Source organism: Panthera uncia, chromosome E1 (genome assembly GCF_023721935.1).
Source record: "Panthera uncia isolate 11264 chromosome E1, Puncia_PCG_1.0, whole genome shotgun sequence".
In the NCBI taxonomy this organism is placed as follows: Eukaryota; Metazoa; Chordata; class Mammalia; order Carnivora; family Felidae; genus Panthera; species Panthera uncia.
Genome location: NC_064814.1, coordinates 5,863,538 through 5,891,485, shown reverse-complemented (window position 1 = coordinate 5,891,485; position 27,948 = coordinate 5,863,538). Strand labels below are relative to the sequence as shown.

Below are 27,948 nucleotides of genomic sequence, written 5' to 3'. Positions count from 1 at the left end.
GAAACATCAGTTGCTAGTCATTTACACACTTTGTTATTCTTTGTTTTGCACCTGTCTGTCAGGAATGCAGTGTAGCTTTAGTTCTTCCTTGAAATGTTACTTCTAGCAGGCCTACTCATTTCAGGGCTTTTTCTAAGCTTCAACTTTTCTACTTAATATTCTTCAGAATAAAGAAAACAGCTCATTTTAAACAAGAAGTTTATTTAAACAACGAGACGTTTGACTTGAAGGGAAAACTATCTAGGATTCATTTCTTTTAGAGTAATTTATCCCTACTTAAAGACAGATTGCCCTACATGTAACAGCTACGTACAAAAAAGTTATAAAATTGTCCTTGGTTTTACAATGATAAATGAAAAACATTAAAATTCTCCAATCGAACAAGGTATGCAAGGATTTTTATGTTGTTCTTTTTTTGTTAAACAGTGAGAGCAAAATAACTTACTGGAATATAAAGATAAGAGCTGAATGAGCATGCCACTAATGGAGAAAGGGGGTATTTTCACAGAACCAGTATTTTTCCCCATCCCATCTCCATTTGATGTCGGTCAAAACATACCATTGGCCATTTAGTTAAAAAAAAATGCAAAATGCTTGCGCACATACACAGTTACTTTATGTACAATAAAGGAATGGGGAAGGGGAAAATGAAAGAATAGAGAAAACTATACTGTAGTAGTCAGGATGTGGTGGAACCAAATTGCGGTTTTCTAATTGAGAATGTCTTCTTGGTCTGGAGGAACAGAGTTCTGGAGTAAAGTAGCAGGTTCCCTTTTTAGTAGACACCTCCTGTCTGCTGCTGGAACACATCAATTGTATCTTCATCCTCCATTTCCAACTAGCATGAAAGAGATAAAACAAAAATAAACACAAATGGAGGGTCACTGATTATCAGCTCTTAAATCTGTAACTATCAGACTTAAGTACGCTGAAAAACTGCACAAATTCCACCCAATTCCAGTGTTCATTATTTTAAACGCCCCCTAGCTTAATGTAGCATCAGGCTTAGGTTTAAATTAATCTTTCACTTGGTCTTCTTTATTTCAGTATAGAAAACTTAGTTTTTAAGTGAAAAAACTTATGTCCAGGAGTTAAATCACCTCACTTGTAATTACTGAAAATTCAGGTCATGATCTCATGGTTTGTGGGATCAATCCCCGCATCAGGCTCTGCTGCCAGTGCGGAGGGATGCTGCTTGGGATTCTCTCTTCCTCTCTGTCCTTCCCCTGCTTGCATGAGCACACTCTCTTTCAAAATAAATAAACAAACATTAGAAAAAAAAAACTCAAAGAAATACAGTACACTCTTACATGAAAAGCACACAGTTGTTATTAAAAAATAGGTTTATATGTGTAGAAATGGAACTATTCCTAAGACCTAGTATTGCATTAAAAACAAATATAAAAAGTAAGCAGCAAAAGTGGTTACAGTATAATTATATTTGTTTTTAAAAGTGTGTGTCTGTGCGAGTGCGCATGAGTGCATACCACGAATATATATCCTCACATAGGCACAAAGCACAGTGGTTGTCTCTGTGCAGCAAGGGAAGGTTACGGCAAGAAAAAAACTTACTAAAAAACTAATTTAAATTTTAAAATGCTATTCACAAACTAAGTTTTGTAAGGCTCACTACCCACCCACTGTACATAAAACAACCATGTTTAGAGTGGAAAGGTCTTGGTACCTATGGCAGTGCTGTAAAAGAAATAATCTTTGTTATTGGTTTACTATGCTGATTTTTTATTATTATTTCTAAAAACTGGTAATTTTGGAAATAGAACAAGAACCCTGGGTACATAAAGACAAGAAAGGGAATCATTTCTAACACAGTTCAAATATACTAAAAGTAAGGCTATAGCATTAAAATGTTAATGACTAAGCCTCAATCCCCTCTTTGTAAAGTGAAACAGCATTCAGTTGTTAAGAATTAAATCAGTCAAAGAAAGTTAAGTATTTAACAGAATAGTGGGCACATGATTATATTACTATTAAAACTGGTCATTAAGATGTTCTAATTTATCACAGTTCTGCTATTTAGTACTGGGAGAATAATTCTAAAGTGAATCAATTTCATTCTACAGTGAATTCAATCTCAAATACTACAATGAGTTCAATTCCAAATTCAATTTGAAGATTTTACAATGCAGTTGTGCAAAAATCCTCCTCACAGTTAATATTTGCAGCTAGCACTGTAGAAACAAGAACCTTTTTTATGGTGGTGGGCGAGAGCATCAAAAGACAGAAAATACATTCTCGACATCAGAGTTTAGCATAATGGGTTTTTATTCTTTTTAAACCATAAAAACATGTCTTCAGCCTATCCACTGAAATAAAACTCCTGGGATGTTAAATTTCATGGTGAAACTTGGAATGCCTTCAAAGGATAAAAGAGTTTTTCCTGTCTCTCATTCACCAACAGAATTCAGCTCCTCCTTGTGGCTACATATTATAATTGCTTCTTAGAGACTCCCCAAGGGAAATTACTTTAAGATATTCTTCCCTCAAGTACAACTTCGACATTTCAGATTTTTCAAGTTTATCAACAAAACCACAACCAGGGTGGGCTACGTCACTCATACCATATGTATTACTTGCTAGTGTTTATGGAGTGATAAAAACAAATTCAAAAGTAGAAGAGCTCCAACTTAAGTTTCTATCAAAATATTCTTTCCCCAAACTAGAAGCCTTAAGTAGAACCTCAGAGGGTAAAAGGAAACAAAGACAAAGAGCTTCTGCCACGGAAGACAGCCCAGCTGATCCCTGACAAAGCGAAAGAATTGAGGTGATATGTAAAGAGATTAAAGGATCAGACTGTGTCACCTTTTGCAGAAGGCTTTGGAAAGCCACTTATTATCAAGAACCCAACACTGGTCGAGCTAAGCCATCGAGAGACTTGCAGTTGGGAGCCCAAAGATGCCTTTAGTTGACAAGGACAGGTCAAAGAGAATTCAGCATGAGAAGTTAAAATGGCCAGGATCGACAGCCAACCAATCACCTGTGGGGGAGCCTGGAGAATCATCAAGAACTGCAGCAATGAAAACAACATTCTGAATTATTTGCTCAGAATAATGCTGGCAATAGGGAGGAATGGATTAAAGCAACCAAATGACCTATTAGTTTTACAAAACGATAATTGCATATTAAAAACCTCTGACATCTCCTGAGAAAATACTAACATTAATATTCCTATTTTTTCCCTTCTGTGCCCCTTTGGTCATATTTTACATAGTTTTGAACTCTGGCGAAGAACTATACTGCAATGTCTCAAAGTTCACAAATTAACAAACAAGACTGTTGAGCAAATTACAAACCACACTGACTTTTCTAGCTAGCACAAAGAGATTTTTTTTACCTGTGCAGGTGTGTCTGTTTCATTGATTGGCTGCCCATCAAATCGGAATCTGATCTGCCTCATTGACAAACCCTACAAGAGAGTTTAAAGGCAGTAAGAATGCAAAGAAAACAGTAAAAACTGAAACCATATGCATATTTAGCCACAAATATATTAAAAGAGGGACCAAATAAATAATCAATACATTAACATTTCTATGTGGGTAAAAAGATTTGGTAGGATTTTCACTTTCTTTGAACCATGTTTGGTTTTCTTTGGAAAAGTGATCTTTTTTTTAAAAAAGGTCTTTTTAAAAAAGCTGTTTTGCTTTTGAGATCCAAGCTTGGATAGATCATATACCTTGAGTCAAACAGTACATGTAAATGAGTTAGAAAGATATTGAAAAGAAATTTAAAGTTAACAGATACGGCAACATTCTTCCATCCATGTTAAAGAGCTCTCCAAATGGGGGGGAAAACACCCTTCATAATGAAAACTGGAATTCACCTAAGTAAGTGTAAAGATTAAGTTTGCCTTAAAGCCACTTTACCTTCATTTCTATCCAAACAGCTCCTATCGCTAAGCAAAAGTAACCTGTGTCCCAACCCAGCACCATGCTAGGGACACCACAGGAATTCAACAAGTTTTTACCCTTGGGCAGGCAGGACATTCCCACTAGAACTGTCCTAAAATCATTCATAAGCACACAAGCTTGGAACTATGGAATAGTTCAAAAGAAACACCTGCTTTGTAAATTCCATTTTAGTACTTACCCAGACCAACAATTACTATTTGTCAACCTCACTACCAAGTAAGCTCCAGGAGGGACAAGAACCTAAGACTGTCTTGGTTATACTGTATTCCTCGCACATAGTTGGTACTCACGGGTATAAGTTACTGATGGAATAAAATGGATGAAATGCAATATCATGATTCGTTTTATTTAAAAGTACACCTAAAACTAAGGAGTAGCTTCATTACAAAAAGAGAATTTAAGATTTATATTACTAGAGTTTAGCTTCAAGAAATTTTTATGTTTTTAAGGAGATAAATGAGCCTGAGCATGCCCCTTCTGCAAAGCAGATTCCGGTGTTGTACTCATCATTACCTACCTGACACAGGGGTAGGAAGAAGGGGAAAGGAGCAAAATCAGCAAAGCTGTTGGGAACCGCAGCCAAATGAAGATAGGAAAATAAAATATCTTTGGAGATATGTATGGAGATAATATGTGTATATATTAACTGGAAAAATAGCATAGGAAGCATCCTACAAAAAAAAAAATCACTCCTATATCATACTCAAATCACAAACTGTAATTATTGTTACACAGAACACTCTGCTTTAATTACTTAAGAAAAAATTAAACTGAATTCCTAGGACTAGAATACTGAAACAAAGTGCTCAATAAATACTTAGAGGACACTTGTATTCCTTTAACAAGGATTCACTGTATCTGTCTTTAAAACTACTTCTAACATGAAGATCATGTTACTTTCCTTTATAAACCCTGGTCTTTGACACTAACACTTTCAGACTAGCCTGTCTTAAGGAATACAAGCAATTCCCAGACCAGATAAGGGATATCCATAACCTTAATTCATTTCTCATGACATCCAAATTTAATTTGTGATTATGCAAAGCAACCAAGAATTAAATGCCAAGCCATTAAGTACTAATTACATATTTGCAAACACTCCATTGAAAACCTATTACTTTAATAAAATACTAAGCCATATGCTGGATCTTTCCTCTACTACATCTACTAGTACGGTCCTAGGTCAATGGCATGGCCGTTCAAAACAAGGGGGTGTGGGGGGGAGCACAGTCCAGAACACACATCGTATTCCTTCATGCTTTTCCTTATCAATAAAAGCTTTTATTTCATCACAGATCAAAAACCAAAACCCAGGAAACTTGCCTTTCCAGTTCCATAAATGACGTCAACTCAAACAATGAATTTGTTAAACCAGTATTTGGGTTCCACTTCTGAATAAATCATATCTCTGAGCTTTGGCTTCAGAGATGTGCCACAGAAGAGCTGTGTGAGGTTATTTCTTTGGATCCCCATTCCTTCATTTCACAAAATGAACTGGAATAAACCAATGAATCAATCTATGCTCTCTGAAAGTCACAGTAAATGCACACTAGAATGAAGTAGTATGCTCTCAGCAGAAGGCTACATGGTGACAAGTGGACAAACTCTAATTCTACATGTGAATAGAAAACTTCTTCACAATCAACCTCTGGAGACAGTTTGAACGTCCTCTATCATTTTACAAGCATTTACTGAACACGTTCTATAAACCAGGTACTGGTCTAAGCTCTAAAGAAATAGTAAACAAAAAGACCCCATGCTCATGAAGCTTACATTTTAGTGCAGAGACAAATATACATCAATGCAAAAAACAGCTGAGAGGACCAAGTGATGGGAGCAGAGGCACTCTGAATTAATCAGAAAAGTCTCCCAGGTTAGTGACTGAGCAAGAGTGGAATAAAATGGTTGAGGGCTTGGCACTATCCAACACAAACACAATGTGGCAGCTCTTTCTGCCCAAAAGGTCCTGTCCCTGTGCTTTAATTACAACCACCTTTTTGCACCGGGGGATATGGATGGATGGATGGATACATATGTATATGCGCCACATATGCAATTTTAAAATTCCCAATTGCCACATTAAAATCAGGTAAATATTGTTTTAACTCGACATACTCAAAATCTTACTATTTTAGCATGCAACTAACATTTGAAAAGGTGAGTACTTTACTTTTTTCTCCGCTATGAGTTTTCAAAATCTGACATATACTGTGCACTATACAACACATATTAATTTGGACTAGCCATGTTTCAGGTGGTAAAGTCACATGTGGCTTGTGACAGCACATTGTTGAGTTTTGAACAGCACAGGTTTCAGTAGAGAACAGAATTTGTTGGTGGATTTTATTATAGGAGTTATGAAGCATCATCAGGATGATCCCAAGTGTTTGACCTCCCACCTAGATAATGCTCAGTTTGAGATGCCTATTAGACATCTACTAGAACTCCTCCAAAGATCTGAGGCCAAATGAGTTCAGCAGAAAGTATGAGCATTCAATTAATCTGGATAAGAAATCCTTACTCAAGAATCCTCAACTGTCAAAAAACCAAACCAAAACAAAACAAAACCTTTAGCTATGCAAATTAGGTTGCTTAAATATTTTAGACTTTTGAAAGGCTCTATCTACACTTAAAAAGCAAGTAATCAGAGGCACCTGGGTGGCTCAAAGTCAAAGCATCCCACTTTTTTTTTTTTTTCAACGTTTTTTAATTTATTTTTGGGACAGAGAGAGACAGAGCATGAACGGGGGAGGGGCAGAGAGAGAGGGAGACACAGAATCGGAAACAGGCTCCAGGCTCCGAGCCATCAGCCCAGAGCCTGACTCGGGGCTCGAACTCACGGACCGTGAGATCGTGACCCGGCTGAAGTCGGACGCTTAACCGACTGCGCCACCCAGGCGCCCCAAAGCATCCCACTCTTGATTTCAGCTCAGGTCATGATCTCATGGTTCATGGGATCAAGCCCCTCCCATTCTCTCTCTCTCCTTCTCTCTGCCCCTCTCCCACCTGCTCATACTCTAAATAAATACATTAACTTAAAAAAAGAGAGGGGGGTAGAGAACCAGCCCAATTAGGTGATACTTCTTCAACTCCCTCCTTCTTAGAATGAGAGAAACAAACATTTGAAAAGTAAACAGGAATCTTGTTTCAGTCAAAACTCTGAGGTTATTCTCAACTTAAAAGGAAATTGAGAACAAATCTTTTCAAATTCTTCCTGGATCATATCTTTAAATCATATCTGCATTCTAAGTGATATGCAGTGGAATTATATTTTTTATGGATTACCAATGCTTCTTTTTCCCATACTGCAAACTGAGTGGCCCCAAGTTTAGTCAACTTAAACCTAACTGAAAAAATTCACAAAAAACTTTATTTACATGAGTAATACACTAAATTTAACATACCAGGAAAACCCAAAAGCTCTTGATTGACCAGCTAACTCAATCTCATAGATCTCTTATAAAGACAATCTGCAACGCAGGATGTGCTCTGTGTTTTTGTTTTTCTGGCACATAGTATAATGCCCTGGCACATAGTTAAGTATCTGGTAAATATCAGGTAAGCAAAAAAACTCTTTTGAGGCCCTAACAGGAAATACAGGAAGTCTTAAATATGAACATTTTAGGATGAAGAATCAATAGATATGTATAATAAAATATTAATAGTTAAATCTAGGTGGTGAGCACATGAGCATTCAATGTATTTTCAACTGTGCACTACGTTTGAGTTTTCATATTAAGTGTTGGAAAATATGACCATCTAAAACCTAAAATTTATCGGGCATCTGGGTGGCTCAGTTAGGCCACTGACTTCAACTCGGGTCATGATCTCACGGTTCATGGGTTTGAGCCGCATAGGGCTCTCTGCTGTTGGCATGGAGCCACTTCAGATCCTCTGTGCCCCCCCTTCTGTGCCCCTCCCCCAGTTGTCCCCCCATAAATAATATAAAAAAAATAAAAATAAAACCTAAAATTTAGTAACGAGAAAAAATATGCAAAGAATTTTGTTGAAAACCACTAAATCTATGCATGCTTCTATTTTGCAAATGGTGTGCTACGTAAAAGTTCTACAAGACGATTACCTTTTAAAATCCCCCTCTAACCTGAGGGGGCACTAGTGTTCAAATATGTTAAGATGCTAGAGCAAAAATTCTTTAGCACAACAAGTACATATTTACTAGTTGTTTAAGTGGATTTCACCAAAATTCTTCAAACAAGAGTACACTAAAAACTCTTTGTCTTTCCAGGGAGCTGTAAAATTAATTTATATGGTGAAGATAAAGCATGATAAGCACATTCTCACTATAAATTATTATAAATACACCAGACATAAAATAAAGCTTCAATCTCAAAAAGAAGTTTATTTTCAGTTTCTTCCAAATACCCTTAGATCTCATGGAGGAAGTCCAACTATGAGCTCAAACTCAACCTCTCAACTTCTGTAGGGTTTAAATCTTACTCTATTTTGAGCCTATTTTTAGGACAATTTGCAATCCTGACAACTGATTTTAGTGTAAAAGAATGATTTTCCCAACTTTTACATGTTATGTATTCAGGGTTGAATAAAAAAATACCTCTTCCAGGTTATTGTTGAATTAACTGATCTAGGTACCAGAGTTTTTGTTATACTTGCAAAAGTCATCTTTAAAGTTGCCTCTGTATTGTTACAGACTCAACCTCACTAAAGGAAGCTTCTTTGTTTTAAACCCGGCATTCAACTCACAGCATCTATTCATTACTTCCTCTTTTTGCTGTCTATTTACTAATTCCTGAGTAAAATGCAAATGTCCCTATAACATAGGAATGTTTTTGTCTGACTCAGGAGGTTAACTTTCTTTCTTGACCTCTACTATTAAAAAAATATAACAATTTTATATGCTTCAGGAAAACTGCAATGTCGCTAAACTCACAATTTAACTTTACTTCCAAACTGGTATAAATGCTCAAAATAAATTGTTTTGACACCACACAAATTTTAAATAGACTTAAAAAAAAAAAAAAAAAAGAGAGAGAAGAGAGCCTGACAAGAAATTTTATCAAGTTCATCCTTATTTTTTTTATAAAAGTAAAATCACATCCCTTCGGGAATTAATCGCATGTTATCATTATTTGATGCATTCTGGCACAGTACTAGAATCATAGAGCATATTAGCCAAACCATCGTAAGGATTTTCATGAAGCATCAACATACCAAGGGTATGATAAAATTGATATGCTAAGTATATAAGTGCATTCATTCAACCAAAGAAGTCTATTACAATATTATGCCAGTCTAGTGTCTACTCTCAAAAAAAAATAAGGTTTTTTTAAAAACACGTTTTATGGGAAGTGCATATGTCATTTCCTCACCTGTCGTTCACAATAGGCTTTCATTAGTTTACTAAGTGGTGTATGCCTCTTAATCTTAAACTGCACCACAGAACCATCCTGCCCCGCCACCTTCAAATTAATATGATCGTTGTTCTCAGTCTTGACTCCTTCCTGTTGAAAGAAAAATAAAAGTGTAATTTGGAAAATGTGAAAAACAAACACCTTTTAAAGTAGCAGCAGCCCAACTTGCTTCAGAAATCAACAGGTTTCTCATTCTGTATGATAAAAGAGCATACAGCTGTTTTCGGCCGCTGAAATCAATCTGAAAGATGAAAAATCCTGGAGCAACGACATTAAATAGCTGTCACAGAAACAGAAAAGAAGCCTTAACATGTAATACCATCAGCGATAACAATCGATTTTTAAAGATGGGTCCCACTCAATTTACTGTCAAGAACTCTTAAATCTGAATTTTCTAAAAGAGCGTATTTTGCATCTCTCTCAAAATATGTGTTTGCCCCGGAAAGATTAAAAATAAGTGTCTTTCCCCTTTATAAAGCGCTTTAAGTACAGAATGCAAGGATAAAAATCTAGAACTTGCAACTAATAACTCATTACAACTCTCCTGTTAAAAAGTTACAAACTCTGTTTAGGAACTTAAATCTCAACTACATTAAAAAAAAACCTAATTGATGAATACCCGTCGGTTCTCTCTTCAAGCAGCGGTAATAACTTAGAACCACTATTAATGTTCGCCTCTATGAGCAGCCTCATTTTTGTTTATTTTCAGTTCAGAGCTCTTACTCTCCCCTCCCCTTTGTTGTCATGGGTCAAATGCAGGTTTTCTTGCAACTCTTCCTTGTAAATTTCGACCCTACCTGAAGTTCACCAAAACCAAGAGTAGATGGAAATCTGTAGCCCCCAAATCACTTCAGAAAGGAAGGGGGAGGGGGTGTCACAAAACAAATCAAACGAAAGTGCCGTGTGCCAGGAAGAAGTGTGCCCTAGTCCTCACGGAAAGAACCTCCCGGTGCCTCAAAACCCGCGTTAAAAAGTTAAGCCCTACCAAGTCTTTCTGCTCGCACATCTGCCTCCCAACTTCTCGAAACCGCATGGTCTCCGCAGGTTAGGGGTTATCTGGCACGCAGGGAAATGCCCCTGCCCTGACCCCCTGGGGACCCTGAGGCCATCAAAGTGGGAAACACTCCCCGGGAGTCCCCCAAACCCCGGCCACTCGCGACGGCCCGATGGGGAACCCATCGACAGCCCATTGATTCGCCCCGAGCCCTCACCAGGCCAGCGCGGCCCGGGGCAGGGGTCCCCAGACGCCGGCTACCCCCTCCCCTGAGGGGGAAGCCCCGGGCCGAGGGAACTCCCCGCCACCGCGAAGGCGGCAACACCCGCCGCGGCCCGGCGCGGGGTCCGCGGAGGGTGGGGACACCGCGCGCCCTAACGCCCCTCCGCACGCGCGCCCGGCCGGCCGGGCCCGACGAGCCCCGCTCGCGGCCGGTGGGCCCGCGGGCGTCCGCGATCCGCCCGCCCAACTCGCGCCCGGCGCGCACTCCGAGGCGGCCGGGGGCGGGGGAGGGCGGCGGGGCCTCCTCCGGCGCGGGAGGGAGGAAGAGGGGAGGGAGGAAAATGGCGCGGAGCGCCCGGGCCTGAGCCGCGGCCAGCCCCGTGGGGGGCCCAGGAAGGCGCGGGGAGCCCGTGGCGGGCTCGGGCCGGACCCTAGCCCGCGCCGTGACCCCGACCGCGCGGCGAGGCGAGGAGGCCGGCGCCGAGCTCACCTTGGGCTTTTCGTCGGCCATGGCGAGCGCCGGAGTCTCCTCAGCTGCCGCTTCACAAAAGAGGTACCAGGTCCGCACCGAACGAGCACACAAGCAGCACCAGGAGCGGCAGAAGAAGGAGGCGGCAGCGGTGGAGGAGGGAGAGGGCGCGCGCACGTCGTGCGCTCCCTCCCCCCACCCTGCGTGCGCGAGCACGAGCCGCCGGGGCTTCCCATTGGTTGCCAGCTCGCGGGAGCGCGCAACGCTTACATAACCACCCCCACCCCCCGCCTCGCACCGCCCCGGCCTGGGCCCGGCGCCCGCCAGGCCGGCGGGAAGAGGCGCGGACACGCGCACCCGGCCCGCCGCGGGGGCGCGCCTGGCTCTGGGCGGGGCTGTATTGTCCTCCTTCTGTGGTGGAGCTTAATCAAAATGGCTTCCAGCTGGTCCTCGGTGGGGACGAGGAGGCTTGAGGCCTAGACGTGAGACTCAGGCCGGGGAAGGCAGACTGACTAGAGGAGAAAGGGGGAGCCTAAGTCAAAGCCCTAGCATGAGGTTCTGGAAAAAACCCTCTTGTTTAGTGGCCTAAATGCAGCTTTCCACACGGTTGTGGGAACATCATGCTTAGCCTCTCATCCTTTGAATTTTAAAGCTTCAGCCTCAGCCCGCTTCCCACCAGTCTCCTGCCTCAGTGCGGTGCCTACTTGTGTCTTGCTGGGAAACCCGTACTTCGCTAGCTGAGGAAAGATGTTCACCTTACAAACCCCTTACTCATGGCCTGGCTCCCAGCCTCCAAGAGCAAACAGGATCCGTCAGAGAACTACCCCATATCGAGCTTCCAAACCAATCAGTCAAGTTAAAAAAGAAGTAGGTCCCTCCTGTCTTAAGAATAAACAATCCAGACTCCAGTGCAGCGGATACCTCCCGCTCCTCTAGGTAGGCTTTATTGATTATTTCCTTGGTCCCTATGCTCTCTTGCGTTCCTCCCTTAGCATAGAAAAAGACTCTCCCTCGATTCTATTTCCTTCTTAAGTTACCACCAAATCTCGCTCCATTCTTGGCCAAACATCTTGAAAAACTGTCCATGCCAGCTGCCTCCACTCCCTCACCTCCCACTCACTCCTCAATCCACAGCAATCTGGTGCTGTCCCCGGAGCTCCACTGAAACTGCTCTCTGCAAGGTCACCACAGACTTCTGTGCTGAATCCAGTGTGCTTCCCAGTTTCTCACCCCTTTGAATTCCCTCCCTGTGACTTTGGGCTGTTGACTCTAGCCTGTCCTTGATCCCACTGCCATTTTTTGTTTCCTCCTCAGACCTTCCCTTAAATGTTCCTTGCATCGTGCTTTAGATCCTTTTATCATTCCGTTGTCTCTTCTGGGATGATTTCACCTACTTCTATTACCATTGATTAGCTAATGATTCTCAAATAATGTGTTTCTAACCTAGATCTTGTTCTCAGCTTCCAACCTATAAATCCAATTGACCTCTGAACATCTCCACTTGGATGTCCCAGAGGCACCTCAAACTCAGCAAATCTCAATTAAAATTCCCCACTTCACCTTCCCTCTTTGAGTTCTTAGTTCACTGAATGGCACACCAATACAACTGTTGTTCCTCCAAGCCAGAAAGCCAAGGAGCCTCCTTGACTCCTGGCTCTTCTTCTCCCTGGCCCCTCCCCCTGCAATGGATCTCTGAGTCTCGTCGATTCCATTTTCCAAATGTCTAGCAAAGGTAGCTACTTCTCTTTAACCTATGTCTGGTCTCTGGGCTAGTCTACATTTTTTTTTTTTAATTTTTTTTTTCAACGTTTTTTATTTATTTTTGGGACAGAGAGAGACAGAGCATGAACGGGGGAGGGGCAGAGAGAGAGGGAGACACAGAATCCGAAACAGGCTCCAGGCTCCGAGCCATCAGCCCAGAGCCCGACTCGGGGCTCGAACTCACGGACCGCGAGATCGTGACCTGGCTGAAGTCGGACGTTTAACCGACTGCGCCACCCAGGCGCCCCAGGGCTAGTCTACATTTGCTGAGCTTCCAGCTGATCCTCTGTGGGGAAGAAGAAGCTTAAGGCCCTACTAGACGTAAGACAGGCCAAGGAAGGCAGATTGATCAGGGGAAACAGGGGAAGCCCGAATTCAAATCAGCTTACGCCAAGGCGACTGCGATAGCCTCTTGTTTTTTTGCTGTTGTTACAGTAAGGTATGTCCCTCTTGTGTCTGAATATGTGAATGGATCAGAGTCACCTAGAGTACTGTTTTTTGTTTGTTGGTATTTTTTTTTTCTCAACGTTTTTTATTTATTTTTGGGACAGAGAGAGACAGAGCATGAACGGGGGAGGGGCAGAGAGAGAGGGAGACAGAATTGAAACAGGCTCCAGGCTCCGAGCCATCAGCCCAGAGCCCGACGCGGGGCTCGAACTCACGGACCGCAAGATAGTGACCTGGCTGAAGTCGGACGCTTAACCGACTGCGCCACCCAGGCGCCCCAGGTATTTTTGTTTTTAAGTAGGCTTCATGTCCAGTGCAGAACCCAATGCATGGCTTGAGGTCGCGACCCTGAGATCAAGACCTGAGCTGAGATCAAGAGTTGGACGCTTAACTGACTGAACCACCCAGGTGCCCCTTTTTTGTTTTTTGTTTTGTTTTGTTTTGTTTTGTTTTAAGCAAGCTCTATGCCCAACGTGGGGCTTGAACTCATGTCCCTGAGATCAAGAGTTGCATGCTCTCTAACAACTGAACCAGCCGGGTGCCCGTAGGGTACTGGTTTAATGCATTTTCTCAGAAAAATAAAATAAAATAAATGCATACTCTCAGGCAGTGTAGCTCTGGGACCCCCCCCCCCTTTTTTTTGACAAGCTTCCCTGGTGATTCTTCACACACTGACCTGAGAACCACAAGCCATTCTAAAATAAAAACAAAATAAAATAAGTTTCTGCCACTCCTTGGTTCAGTGGCAATCCTCTGCCTTATGGTGTAAAGTCCAAAAGTCTTATAAGACCTACAAAGCCCTTTGAAAGCTAATCCATGCTGACCATTCTAGCTTTCTCATCATTTCCTCCCGGAAAGTCTCTGCTTCGGTCATATTGAATTACCCAGGGTTCCTAAATGTGCGCTCTCTACCAACTCTAATACCACTGTAGGTATTCAAAGACTCACTGAATGAGTAAATATATTAAAGTTATCACTATGTGTAGGGTCCTATGCTAGGCATTGGGAAAAGTCCCTCACTGAACTAACTTATAATCAGTCGGGGGGTGGGGGTGGGGGTGGGGGGGAGTTGGTGGTGGGTAGGAAATACACAAGAAGTGAAAGGGGAAGAGAATCAACTGCTGTGTGTTAGGCACTGAGGGGGGCTTTAATAATATTAGCTCATTTTCTCCTTACACACACTTACAAAAAAGGTGTGGTATTTATTTGCTACTGAGGGTCAAAGAGTTAGGTAACTTGCCCAATATCAGACAGTTGGCAAGTAGCGTTGATTGAGCTTCTATGGCATGCTTGGGAAAGAACATGCTGGGTGTTATGCCAAGTACTATAGAGAAAGAAAGAGAGATGCTGTCCTTGGTCTGCTGAACCCAGGTCTTCTGTTGCCATTACATACCTTCCCAACCTTGTAAAACTGCAGAACCATCAAAGAGGAATAGGTCATGTTAAACTTACCCTTATTAATATATGAGGGCCTCCAATAATCAAATGACTGTTTAGTCCTTAGCTTTTGGGCGACAGGTGTATCTTACCACATCCTTCTTTTCCAAAGTTACGCTAAATTACAAAATCACCTTCAGGCGAAGGAGGAGCTCCTTTAAAAAGTAGTTAAGCATATTCAAATGTGTGAGCAATATATATTCCAATGGCAGACTGGGATTGTGTGAGCTGAACCGAGGGGATCTACTGAAGTTATATACTGAGAATCTCTTTCCAATTTCCAAGGCGGGGGGTGGGGGGGGAAGGAATGTGAAAAGATAGAAATTTCCCAAAATAAAGTTTCTCCCTTCTTCATGTTTATAGGGGTGGGAAGGAGATGGCTGTGCACTGGAAAAGGGTGCTTTAGAATAAGAAAGTAGAAGGGGTAATAAATACAGAAAAGAAGAGCAATGGCAGATGTTAATGGAGTGATTATAACCTAGGGATTCTGTGCTAAGTTCTAGATCTTCAGGAAACCTCTATTATTATTATTATTATTATTATTATCCCCATTTTACAGATAAAGAAGAAAATGAGACGTAGAAAGTTTGGGCAGCTTGATCACCCAGCTTGAAGTGGTAGAGCCAGAATCCTTTTGAACTTGGGCTTTCTGGCTCAGAGCCCAGTGCATAGTTAATGCAGGACCATATAACAGATCCCTATAGAAGGAAGAGAAAAAAACATGCAGAAAAAAATCCTGGAGTAGTGCCAGGAGCACCAGTTAAGTTGTTTTGACTTAAATTTTTGTTTGGTTGTGTCCCAGCAGAATAAAATTTCCATGAAAGCAGAGACCTGTGTGCCTTGTTGGCAGTTTTATCCCCAACACCTTGCTTGCTCAGCTCCTGGGTCCTAAAGGATAAGAGAAGAAGAGAGGGAGGAGGAAGCTGTGTGGTGAGTGTTTTCACCATTAGTGGTTGAGTAGGAACTTGGTCAAGAAAGCCCTCTCCAGAAATCGAATTAAACATCAATAATTTGTGTAAGAGGGTAAGAAGAGGGTGACCTCAGGGTCAGCTGCCAAAGAAAAAGCACTATTCCTACAAGGGGTGGGAAAGCAAGAATCACAGAGAGTCTTGTTTGAGCTTTAAGTCTTTGCCAAAAACACCGAGAAACACATCACTGAATTTATAACAGACTACCAAAGTGTGTACTTTATACCATCAAATTTCCTTCACATTCTAACAAAGGTTAGTTGAGTACTTGAGCTATCTCTGTGAACACTGAATGTTTAATGCCTAAATACTGCAGGAAATCTGGAGGCAGAATGGTGATATTATAGAAAACTTCCAGCTTTCTATCTTTGCGTCATGGCAAAGATGGGACTCAAGATAGTGCCAACAGTCAAAGCCAAGAACCTGCTATATTACACTTTAAATGTGTCAGCTGGGGTATAACTGTAGGGAAATATTGTCCCACTTCATAATACCATACATCACTGTTTAGTAATGTACATATTACACAAACATAACTTAGAGGATGGCCCTATAAGCTTTTTGAGGGCACGTATCACTGCTGTTCAACTTTGTAATCTCAGCAAGTAACAAAGTCCTGATAGCCAGGGATCAATAAATATTTACTGACTTATTGATGCAATAGTAACGTAATACTTGTCATGAGAACACCAAAAATGCCTAAATTGGGCATCCTGAATGCAGCTTCTACACTGGAATTTCCTCTAATCCCATTAACACTCCAGTTCTACTTCTCTGTCCGTTACTGGATTCAAGCAGGGTCCAGTGACTTGAGGCTGTTTGTTTTATAAAATGAACAGAAACAAGGTGAACAAAGCTTGTATTTCACAGTCATGCCAAATATAGATAATTTGTGTACTCTTCAAGCTCCTGTTTGTGATTGATCACTCTCAGCCTGAGGTGGAGAAGATAACTGGAAGCTGGAAGGATGGTTCTCAAAGGGTGGTCCCCTGGGCGACAACATTACCTTCACTAGTGAATTTGGTAGAAATGCAAATACCTAAGGCCCACCCTAGACCTACTGAATTAGAAGCTCTGGAGATACAGCCCAGGAGTCAGTGGTTTAACAAGCTCTCTAGATAATTCTGAAGTTTGCTGAAGTTTGCTGAAGCTGTGGTTGAGAGCCACAGAGTCAGAGCAACTTACACTCCTCCAATATTAAATTTGTCACATTCGTAATTTTATTTCTCAACTTGAAGTCTTATGTGGCCTGATATACATTACTAGGGCTAGAAAGCAGGTGTTTTCATAAATATAGCCTTATTCATGTATTTGAATATAAACAGTATATGTATACATGTATGTATTTAAAAGATTTAAAATTTTTTTTAAGTTGATTTATTTATTTTGAGATAGAGACAGAGAAAGAGAGAGAATGAGCAGGGGAGGGGCAGAGCCAGAGGGAGAGACAGGAATGCCAAGCAGGCTCTGCACTGTCAGCACAGAGCCTGATGTGGGGCTCGAACTCACAGACCCATGAGATTATGACCTGAACTGAAATCAAGAGTCACATGTTCAACCAACTGAGCCACCCAGATGCCCCTTAAGATTTTATCTCTATTTTTTAATTTTTTATTTTATTTCATTTTTAATTATTATTTTTTCTTTTTTTGTAATTTAACTTTATTTTTTATTTTTTTAAATTTACATCCAAATTAGTTAGTATATGTTGAAGGAATGATTTCAGGAGTTGATTCCTTAATGCCCCTTACCCATTTAGCCCATCCACCCTCCCACAACCCCTCCAGCAACCCTCAGTTTGTTCTCCATATTTATGAGTCTCTTTTGTTTTGTCCTTCTCCCTGTTTTTATATTATTTTTGTTTCCCTTCCCTTATGTTCATCTGTTTTGTCTCTTAAAGTCCTCATATGAGTGAAGTCATATGATTTTTGTCTTTCTCTGACTAATTTCACTTAGCATAATACCCTCCAGTTCCATCCATGTAGTTGCAAATGGCAAGATTTCATTCTTTTTGATTGCCGAGTAATACTCCAGTGTGTGTGTGTGTGTGTGTGTGTGTGTGTGTGTGTGTCCATTCATCCATCTATGGACATTTGGGCTCTTTCCATACTTTGGCCATTGTTGTAATTATTATTTTTTTAATGTTTATTTATTTTTCAAAGACAGACAGAGTGTGAGCAGGGGAGGGGTAGAGAGAGAGGGAGACACAGAATTCAAAGCAGGCTCCAGGCTCCGAGCTGTCAGCCTAGAGCCCAATGTGGGGCTAGAACTCACAAACTGTAAGATCATGACCTGAGCCAAAGTCAGATGCTTAACTGACTGAGCCACTCCGGCGCCCCTATTTTTATTTTTTAAATGTTTATTTATCTTGAGAGAGAGAGAGAGAGAACAAGCAGGGGAGGGGCAGAGATAGACAGAGACAGAAAATCCCAAGCAAGGTCTGCACTGTCATCGCAGAGCCTGACACAGGGCTCAATCCCACAAACCATGAGATCATGACCTGAGCTGAAATCAAGAGTCAAATGCTTAGGGGCACCTGGGTGGCTAGGTCTGTAAGCATCTGACTTTGGCTCAGGTCATGATCTCACCGTTTATGAGTTCGAGCCCCACATCAGGCTCTGTGCTGACAACTGAGAGCCTGGAGTCTGCTTCGGATTCTGTATCTCCCTCTCTTTCTGCTTCTCTCCCACCTGTGCTTTCTCTCTCTCTCAAAAATAAATAAACATTAAAAGAATTAAAACAAGAGTCAAGTGCTTAACCAAATGAGCCACCCAGGTGCCTCAGGATTTTATTTTTAAATAATCTCTACATCCAACATGGGTCTCGAACTCATGACCCTGAGTTAAAGAGTCATGTGTTCCACTGACTGAGCCAGCCAGGACCCCTCTTTGCTAGTCTTTTTGTTTTCCTACATAAATATTGATAGATACTTTTACTTTTTTACAAAATTTTCCTGAGTTTTAGCTTAAAAAATTTTTGCTACAGTTACCTTTTAATGATTGCATAAGCTTTTTCATACTGTGAGACATTTAAATTACTTCCTTTTGGGGGGATCATTATTCAAAATGTACTTCTTGATTATTTCCTGGAATTACAATTATGGGTACAAAAAACGTGAACATTTTAAAATTCTTGACTTTTCCATGTTTTTCATAGTTCTTTGAAATAGCTGAATAATCCCATTGCTATTATATTTTCTTAGCTATTCCTCTATGTGTGAACATATATACCAGTAATTCATTGTTTTTAAAATTGTATTTATTTAAGTAATATCTACTCCCAACGAGGGGCTCAAACTCACAACCACAAGATGAAGAGTCGCATGCTCTTCCAATTGAGCCAGCCAGGCACCTCTACACCAGCAACCCTTAACAGAGGTGATTTTGTCCCCTAGGGAACATTGGGAATATAATATCTAGAGACATTTTCGGTCCTCACAATGGATGAGGGCTGTTATTGGCATCTAGTGGGTAGAAGCTGGGGATTCCGCTAAACATCCAGCAATGCAGAAGACAGCTCTCGCAACATAGATTTTGTGGCCCCAAATGTCAATAGCCTGGAGCTCGAGAAATCTTTGTTTTTGCATTATATATAGCACATACCAAAATTCATATACCTCTTTTGTTTTGGAATTATTTGAAATCAATTTTCAAGAGAGGACTTGCAGGGTCAAAGTGCACAAATATTGATAGGTCTCTTGATAATAGATATCTACCTTGTTTTCCAAAATAGTTATGTCTCTTGAAATGATTATGTATTTCTTTCTCTGCAGGCTAGGGAGCATTATATGCCTCCGCTTAGTACTTTACTACATAGGTCACATCTCTAGCACAATTCTGGCTTGATCTGAGAATGATTCTTAGTTTGACTTTGGAGTGACTGAAAGTGATTTCTGGTTTGACTGTTGTGCAATATATATGTTTTGTTTTAGGAGGTTTTTATTTAATTCCAGAAATATTTTTATATATTTATTTACTTACTTATTTGAGAGGGAGAGAGAGAGAGAGAGAGAGAGCGAGAGAGAGAGCGCGCACATGTGAACACAGGGGAGAGGCAGAGAGAGAGAGAGGAAGAGAGAGAAAATATTTTTTTTTTAATTTTTTTTGTTTTGTTTATTTATTTTTGACAGAGACAGAGACAGAATGTGAGTGGGTTAGGGGCAGAGAGAGAGGGAGACACAGAAGCAGAAGCAGGCTCCAGGCTCTGAGCTGTCAGTACAGAGCCTGACGCAGGGCTCGAACTCACGAGCTGTGAGATCATGACCTGAGCCAAAGTCGGACGCTCAACTGACTGAGTCACCCAGGCGCCCCAAATCTTTTTTTTTTAATGTTTATTTATTTTTGAGACAGAGAGAGACAGGACATGAGCGGAGGAGGGGGAGAGAGAGAGGGAGACTCAGAATCTGAAGCAGGCTCCAGGCTCTGAGCTGTTGGCACAGAACCTGATGCGGGGCTTGAACTGACAAGCTGTGAGATCATGACCTGGGTCGAAGTCGGACGCTCAACCAACTGAACAATCCAGGCGCCCTGAGAGAGAAAATCTGAAGCAGGCTTCATATTCAGCATGGAGCCCAATGCAGGGCTTGATCTTATGACCATGAGATCATGACCTGAGTCAAAATCAAGAGGCAGACACTTAACAGACTGAGCCCCCCAGGCACCCCTGATTACAGAAATATTTTACTATCTTTCTCAGGGTCTGATATACCTCAGGTTGAAGTGTCTCTTGCATATTTCAAGACTCTTCAGAATAGATACAGGAATTCTAGAGTTCAACCAACCAATATAGGGAGAGGAAGAGCCTATGGAGAGCAAAGAAGACAAAAAGATTTGCATGCTGGTTATTTAATTTGTTTTTCCAAAAGTATTCCTTTGGGATTATACGTAAGAAAAGGAGGATACATAAACTATGTAATTGAAACCTCATTCTTGGAAGTATACTGAGAAGGATTAGAAGGAAGAAAAAGGTCCATACATACAATAATAATAGCTCCATTGGCTGTAGTTTTCTTAGGGGGGACAAAAAGTAGGGGCACCTGGGTGGCACAGTCAGTCAAATGTCCAGCTCTTGTTTTGGCTCAGGTCATGATCTCAGGATTTGTGAAATTGAGCCCCACTCTATGTGCTAACAGTGTGGAGCCTGCCTGGGATTCTCGCTCTCCCTCTCTCTCTCTCTGTCCCTCCCCCCCCCCCCAAATAAATAAATAAACATTTTTTTAAAAAGTGGTTTTGAATGATTGTGTAAAGTTGCTGGTGCATAGTGCACTTAGACTAAAAAATGTTTCCAATACTTTTTCCCCGTATTATCTAGCCCTAGGTCAGACAATTTCACTACTTTTATTATCTTCAAATGACAGCCTTTCTTTTTGAGATTTTTTAATTTTTATTTTTAAGTAATCTCTACATCCAACATGGGGCTTGAACTTACAACTCTGAGGTCAAGAGTTGCATGCTCTACTGAGTGAGCCAGCCAGGTGCCTTTTCAAGTGACAGTCTTAAAATATCAAGAAACTGTAGTACTAAAATTCTCTAAGGTCTTTTGTCATTCAAATTATTTTTTTCCTCAGATCTCCTTTTGAAAGGGTTGATTTCCTTTTTGATCTTTCATCCTATTATTTTTTTTTTCTTCTGCTAATCCTGTTCCCCAGAATAATTTTCTCTGAAAGAAATTAGGCATCTGTGTTGGGTTTTGTGCTGACAGCTCAGAGCCTGGAGCCTGCTTTGGATTCTGTATCTCCCTCTCTCTCTGCGTCTCTGTTGCTTGTGCTCTCTCTCAAACATAAACATTTAAAAAAAAATGGGTGCACCTGGGTGGTTCAATTAGTTGAGGGTCCGACTTTGGCTCAGGTCATGATCTTGCAGTTTGTGGGTTTGAGCCCCGCATCGGGGTCTGTGCTGACAGCTCAGAGCCTGGAGCCTGCTTTGGATTCTGTGTCTCCCTGTCTCTCTGCCCCTCCCCAGCTTGTGCTCTGTCCCTCTCTCTCTGAAAATTAAACATTTTTTAAAAATTAAAAAAAAAGAAGGAAATTAGGCATGTTTTCTATCATTGTTTTACTAAGTGTGGCTTTAACTTCTGCTGCTGGAAGAATTTTGAATAGCCAGAGAAGATATAATAACCAGTTTTTAAAAACTGATCTGCTACTGAATGTTTAATTTTAAACATTACAATGTTTTTAATATTTATTTTTGAGAGAGAGAGAGGCAGGCAGAGAGATGGGGGGACAAAGGATGCAAAGAGGGCTCTGTGCTGACAGCAGAGAGTCTGATGCAGGGCTCGAACCCAGAACTGTGAAATCATGACCTGAGCTGAATTTGGATGCTTAACTAAGTCACCCAGATACCCCAAGTTTAGAAAAAAAAATTAAATGTTTTATTTATTAAAATTTTTTAAAGTTTATTTATTTTGGATGAGAGAGAGAGAGAGAAAGAGAGAGAGCGAGCAGGGGAGGGGTAGAGAGAGGTAGAAAGAGAATCCCAAGCAGTCTCTGCACTGATACAGTGCGTGAAATCACAAACCGTGAAATCACAAACCGTGAGATCATGAGCTGAGTTGAAATCAAGAGTTGGGTGCTAAACCGACTGAGCCACCCAGGTGCCCCACGATTTTTATTTTTAAGTATTCTATAACCCAGCATGGGGCTCAAACTTACAACCCCCAGATCAAGAGTCACATGCTCCCATGACTGAGCCAGCCATGCACCCCCATTTTTAATTTTTTAAAAAACTTTGTTTTAGGGGCACCTGGGTGGCTCATTCAGTTAAGCGACTCAGGTCATGATCTCACAGTTCATGGGATTGAGCCCTGCGTCCAGCTATGTGCTGACAGTGGAGAGCCTGATTGGGATTTGATTCTCTTCCTCTCTCTCTCTACCCCTGCTCCATACATGCGTTCTCTCTCTTTCTCTCTGTCAAAATAAATAAATAAACATTAAACAAGATTTTATTTTTCTTACTGTTTTTCTAGAGAGAGAGCACGCCCATGTGCATGCATGAGAATGGGAGAGGGTCAGAAGAAGAGGGAGAGGGAGAGAGAGACAGAGAGACAAAGAGAGAGAGAGAGAGAGAGAGAGAGAGAGAGAGAGAATCCCAAGCAGGCTTCATGCCCAGCATGGAGCCCAATGGGACTTGATCCCACAACTGTGAGATTGTGACCTCAGCCCAAATTAAGAGTTGGACACTTAACCAACTGAGCCACCCAGGCACCTCTAAAATATTTTATTTATTTATTTATTTAAAAATATTTATTTATTTTTAATGTTTATTTATTTTGAGAGAGGTAGAGAGACAGAGTGCAAGCGTGAAAGGGGCAGAGAGAGAGGGAGAGGGAGACACAGAATTTGAAGCATGCTGCAGGCTCTGAGCTGTCAGCACAGAGCCCGACACGGGGCTCAAACTCACGAACTGTGAGATCATGACCTGAGCTGAAGTCCAGTGCTTAACTGACTGAGCCACCCAGGCACCCCTAAAAGGTTTATTTGTTTTTGAGAGACAGAGAGAGAGAGAGAGAGAGAGAGAGAGAGGAAATGTGAGTGGAGGAGGGGCAGAGAGAGAGAGAGAGAGAGAGAGAGAGAGAGGGAGACACAGGATTTAAAGCTGGCTCCAGGCTCTGAGCTGTCAGCACAGAGCCCAACACAGGGCTCGAACTCACAGACTGTGAGATCATGATCTGAGCCTAAGTTGGACACTCAACCAACTGAGCCACCCAGGTGCCCCAGGAGATTTTTTTTTTTTAAGTAATCTCTACACTCAATGTGATCAAGGGTCGCATGCTCTCCTGAGTCAGCCAGGCAACCCCCGAATGTTTATTTTACTTTCAGAAAATATCAGCAGCCTCTTTTTACTCCCTGGAAAATGGACATGAATGCATTCCTCATACTTCATAGTCATACCACTGGTGTTAGAAACACCTCAGATGATTACCACTTCACACCTGTCAGAATGGCTAACATTAACAACTCAGGCAACAACAGATGTTGGCGAGGATGCGGAGAAAGAGGGACTCTTTCGCACTGCTGGTGGGAATGCAAGCTGGTGCAGCCACTCTGGAAAACAGTATGGAGGTTCCTCAAAAAATTAAAAATAGAACTACCCTATGATCCACCAATTGCATTGCTAGGTATTTATCCAAAGGATACAGGTGTGCTGTTTCAACGGGGAACATGCACCCCAATGTTTATAGCAGCACTATCAACAATAGCCAAAGCCTGGACGGAGCCCAAATGCCCATCAACAGATGAATGGATAAAGAAGATGTGGTATATATATATACAATGGAGTATTAGTCGGCAATCAAAAATAATGAAATCTTGCCATTTACGACAACGTGGATGGAACTAGAGTGTATTGTGCTAAGTGAAATTAGAGAAAGACAAATATCACATGACTTCATTCATATGTGGAATTCAAGATGCAAAACAGATGAACAGAAGGGAAGTAAAAATGCTATAAAAACAGGGAGGGAGACAAAACATAAGAGACTCTTAAATATAGAGAACTGAGGGTTACTGGAGGGGTTGTGGGTGGGGGAATGGGCTAAATGGGCAGGTGGCATTAAGGAAGACACTTGGGATTAGCACTGAGTTTTGTATGTAGGGGATGAATCACTGGATTCTACTCCTTAAATCATTATTGCACTATATGCTAACTAACTTGGATGTAAATTAAAATAATAATAACCAAAAAAAGAAAAGAAACAGATCAGTGAAACTGAAACATTTGGAACATTGTAGGAAGACATAGTTGGTAGGACAGTGTGGAATTTTTTTGCAAAACTAAATTAAATTTCATCCTCTGGATGGCTGTCTTCAGAGACAAGGATCTGGATGAAATTTTGATAGCCCCGAGATTTTTCTTCCTTGCCCAACAGTCTGTATCTCAAAAGAACAAACTATTGGGGAGACGGGATTTTCCTAACCACTCCGTCGTCTTTTTTTTTTTTTTTTTAAACCAATTCAGACAGGCCGTTCAGCACCTCAGGGAAAGGAGCATCTTGAAATTATGTCTTGTTTTCAGATCAAATTTCTTTTCTAAATAAAAGCAGCTACATTTGCAGGCAGAATTTCCTACGACTTATCTTTAAATTTCCAATTATCTTCAAGTTGCTCAAAAAGTTTATTTGGAAATTTAGAAGCATTCCTATTTTCTTCCCTGTACGTGTATGTACTTGTGAATATGACATTTACAACAAACGACTCCTTTAAATTATTGGAGCACTTTTGAGTTTTCCATAACAAATTCTGGGATTCCCTGATTTGAGTGTCCCTTCCTGCTTTTCTTTGGTGAGATAACAAACCAGTATTTGTATTTAATTAAGCAAGCCCAGCTGTCTCCATTTCACAGTTGTTCCCAGCTGCAACAATTCTGTCCACGTGCCTTTTGAGCGTTTCGGGGTGGGAGTGGTGGCGACCGCCTTCGTACACAGCCCAGAGGCCCGACGGGGCTTGGACACGGCCTGGACACCATTCAGCGAAGCAGCTGCGACTTGCAGACCCACAAGGGAGAGAACTGCCAGAGTCTGGAAACACCGCGCACTCGCTCGCTGGCTCCCAGACCAGGCCCTGCACTCGCCCCAGCCCGCGCACGCGCAGCCGCACTGCCGCTGCTCCCGCCGTCTCGGGGGGGCCTTTTCCCTGCCCGGCGCGGGGCTGTCCGCGGCGGCGCCTGACCCGGCTGGAAGATAACTGGGTTGACAGGCTGCCCTTGCGCTGTTTTCCCTGACGTGTTGTCGCCGGCAAGGAAGGGACGACACGTTTAGAGTGCGGCAGAAGGAGGATCGTGGCGGAGAGGAGAGGCCCCTACCTGGGGGGTGGGGGGGTTGGGGCCTGTAGGCAGCGCAGGAGGCGCTCGGGAGGGGTCCTCTCTCGCAGCCGGTTGTGAGCGGGAGGCCTGAGCTGGGAGGTTTAGCGGCTGTGGAAATTCTTGGTGGCTGAAGCGGAGCGCTATGGAGGAACTCGACGGCGAGCCGACGGTCACTGTAAGGGCGCCTGCAAAAGTGTTGCCTTCGCTGTCCGAGGAGTGTGTCTGCTTCGTCACTGCAGGCTCCCTCGAGGCTCCTTTCCCCTTCCCTCAGCTCAGTTGCCACAGTTCGGAGGTCCCATTAGCAAGGTGCTTGTGTTTGGGTCGTGGTGTTCGCTAGGTGTCTACTCTTTCGTGTACTCAGAAATGCCTGGCTCGGAGGGCCTCACTCCGTCCCTCACCCTGTCTTGTCTTCCTCGCCTTCCCATCCCATTTTTGCCTAGCTTCTCCCGTTGGGCTAGTGCTCTAGTGAGCGGGCTCGGACCAAGTAGAGCAGTTGGGGCTTCTTTTCGTCCGCCGAGCTCAGCTTCACATCGCGACACCGTGAGCTCGGCTTCTGCTTCGTGTGCCGTACTGGCCCGAGGTTTGCTGAAAGTACATATTCTCCCCGGAGACTTCTTGTCTTTATTGCCGTTTGCTTCCACTTCTGTCTGGACTTTGGCGAGAGCATATGTCGAATGTGAATGATCTATGATGTCCATGAAGAGATTCATGGGCTTTAGGTCGCAGACACCTACCGTTCCCTCTGCCTGGGATCCTCTCTTTTTCTCTATTAGGTTTCTCTCCTCGTTTTTCAAATGCAAGAACCTGCATCCTCTTTCTCAGGAAAGCCTTCCCTTCCCTCCCTGGCTAGGTAAAATATGTTTGTCCATCATTGGCTTGTTCTGCCCCTCTTAGCTGTTGGTAAGCTGTAAGCTTCACTAAACTGCGGGTTGCCTGATCTTGTATCTTTGCTTTTTATTTTTTTTTAATTTTTTTTCAATGTTTTTTATTTATTTTTGGGACAGAGAGAGACAGAGCATGAACGGGGGAGGGGGAGGGGCAGAGAGAGAGGGAGACACAGAATCGGAAACAGGCTCCAGGCTCCGAGCCATCAGCCCAGAGCCTGACGCGGGGCTCGAACTCACGGACCGCAAGATAGTGACCTGGCTGAAGTCGGACGCTTAACCGACTGCGCCACCCAGGCGCCCCTCTTTGCTTTTTAGAAAGTGGAAATGTGCCTCCAGTTTTGAGCTAAAGCCATCAGATTGCAAAGCAGTGTCTGAGAAAACCGAAAATTAAAGATGGGGGTCATCTCAAAGCTAACTGGACAAAATGAGGCCTGAGATCTTAAATAGCAGTTAACATGGGTTGTAACTCCAAAAAGTTTACTGCTGTAGAGTATTAAAATTTGAAGATCTATATAAAGTACTTGAAATATTTTATATCTATCGGGAGGGACTATGTCAGTGTCCACAGGAAGAAAAATTAGAATATCAGAGTTGCTGAAACTTCTACTTTTTTTTTCCTCCCTCAATGGAACTTTTTCTTTCTTCCTTTCTTTCAGCTTTTTTTTTTTTTTTAAGTTTATTTATTTATTTTGAGAGAGACAGAGTACAAGTGGGGGAGGAGCAGAGAGAGATGGAGACAGAGGATCCGAAGCGGGCTCTATGCTGACTGCAGAGAGCCTGATGCAGGGCTTGAAGTCATGAACCCAACCGTGAGATCATGACCTGAGCTGAAGTCGGATGCTTAACTGACTGAGCTGTCCAGGTGCCCCTCTTTCAACCTTTTTTTTTTTTTTTTAATGTTTATTTAAGTTTGAGAGACAAAGAGCTTCAGCGTGAGTCGGGGAGAGGCAGAGAGCAAGGGAGGCAGAGGATCCAAAACAGGCTTTGCATTGACAGCAGAGAGCCTGATGCAGGGCTCGTACTTAGGAACCATGAGATCATGACCTGAGCTGGAATCAGATGCTTTAACTGATTGAGCTGCCTAGGCGCCTCTTTTCAGTTATTTTAGAGAGAGCAAGCAGGGGAGAGGGGGAGAGAGAGAAAGAGAATCTCAAACAGTCTCCACACTCAGTGTGGAACCCGATGTGGGCTCAGTCTCATGACCCCGGGATCATGACCTGAGCCAAAATCAAAAGTTGGATACAACCGACTCAGCCACCCAGGTGTCCCATTTACTTATCATTAAGGCCTGTGAAGGCCAGTTAGTAATCACATTTAAAGATGTTTATGTATAGATTCAAAGTAGAGGGTAGAATAATCTTTTGGTTCTTTTTCTAGACCAGTGGTTTTATCCTTTTGTTTCAAAGATACTTAAGAAATGTAAGTTTTGGTTTTTGTTGCCTTTTTTATTTTCTTCTAAGACAAATATCTAGAAGTAGAATTGCTGGGTTATAGGGTAGATTCATATTTAGCTAAAATAAACTCATTTCTTCAAATACCATTTTTGCACCAGCAACATGTGGGTTCCAGTTGTTCCACATCCTCATCAACTCTTTGTATGGTCAGTCTTTTTACTTATTTATTTGTTTCTTTGTTTATTTAAAAATTACA

At 42.1% G+C, this 27,948-nt stretch overlaps 2 protein-coding genes across 8 annotated transcripts in view; one reads left to right on the top strand and one right to left on the bottom strand.

Moving 5' to 3' along the window:
• NUP85 (nucleoporin 85) overlaps positions 1-27,948 on the top strand; it is a 196,281-nt gene that overhangs the window by 133,766 nt on the left and 34,567 nt on the right. The window contains exon 3 of one of the 4 annotated variants that reach the window (XM_049635750.1): positions 15,452-15,576. The exons of 1 other annotated variant lie outside the window; for it this stretch is intronic. Coding sequence is in view for 1 of the 3 variants with exons in the window: in XM_049635749.1 (XP_049491706.1) it covers positions 25,554-25,586 (33 nt within the window). In the remaining 2 variants the exon portion in view is untranslated. 2 more of the 4 variants (XM_049635749.1, XM_049635752.1) reach the window with 2 other exon arrangements.
• Positions 182-11,200, bottom strand: SUMO2 (small ubiquitin like modifier 2). Of its 4 annotated transcripts, none has more exons than XM_049635786.1 (4): positions 11,023-11,193; positions 9,275-9,406; positions 3,353-3,424; positions 182-838 (listed from the first exon to the last, which is right to left on the bottom strand). In XM_049635786.1, exons 1-4 carry the CDS (start codon positions 11,041-11,043, stop codon positions 776-778), a joined length of 288 nt encoding a protein of 95 aa, XP_049491743.1. In that variant the 5' UTR covers positions 11,044-11,193; the 3' UTR covers positions 182-775. The 4 variants fall into 4 exon arrangements, with proteins under 4 accessions (XP_049491743.1, XP_049491742.1, XP_049491744.1 ...); XM_049635785.1 differs by lacking the exon at positions 11,023-11,193 and adding an exon at positions 10,302-10,681; XM_049635784.1 differs by lacking the exon at positions 182-838 and adding an exon at positions 869-1,247 and having other exon boundaries at positions 11,023-11,200.

Bases quoted from the DNA above. Each gene is read 5' to 3' on its own strand.
- SUMO2 (XM_049635784.1), bottom strand. From the start codon at position 11,043: ATGGCCGACGAAAAGCCCAAG. The intron at 9,407-11,022 runs GTGAGCTCGGCG...TTCTTTCAACAG, and splicing joins TGGCCGACGAAAAGCCCAAG to GAAGGAGTCAAGACTGAGAA. The intron at 1,248-3,352 runs GTAAAAAAAATC...TTATTTTGAAAG, and splicing joins AAACAGACACACCTGCACAG to AGAGTGTGCTCATGCAAGCA.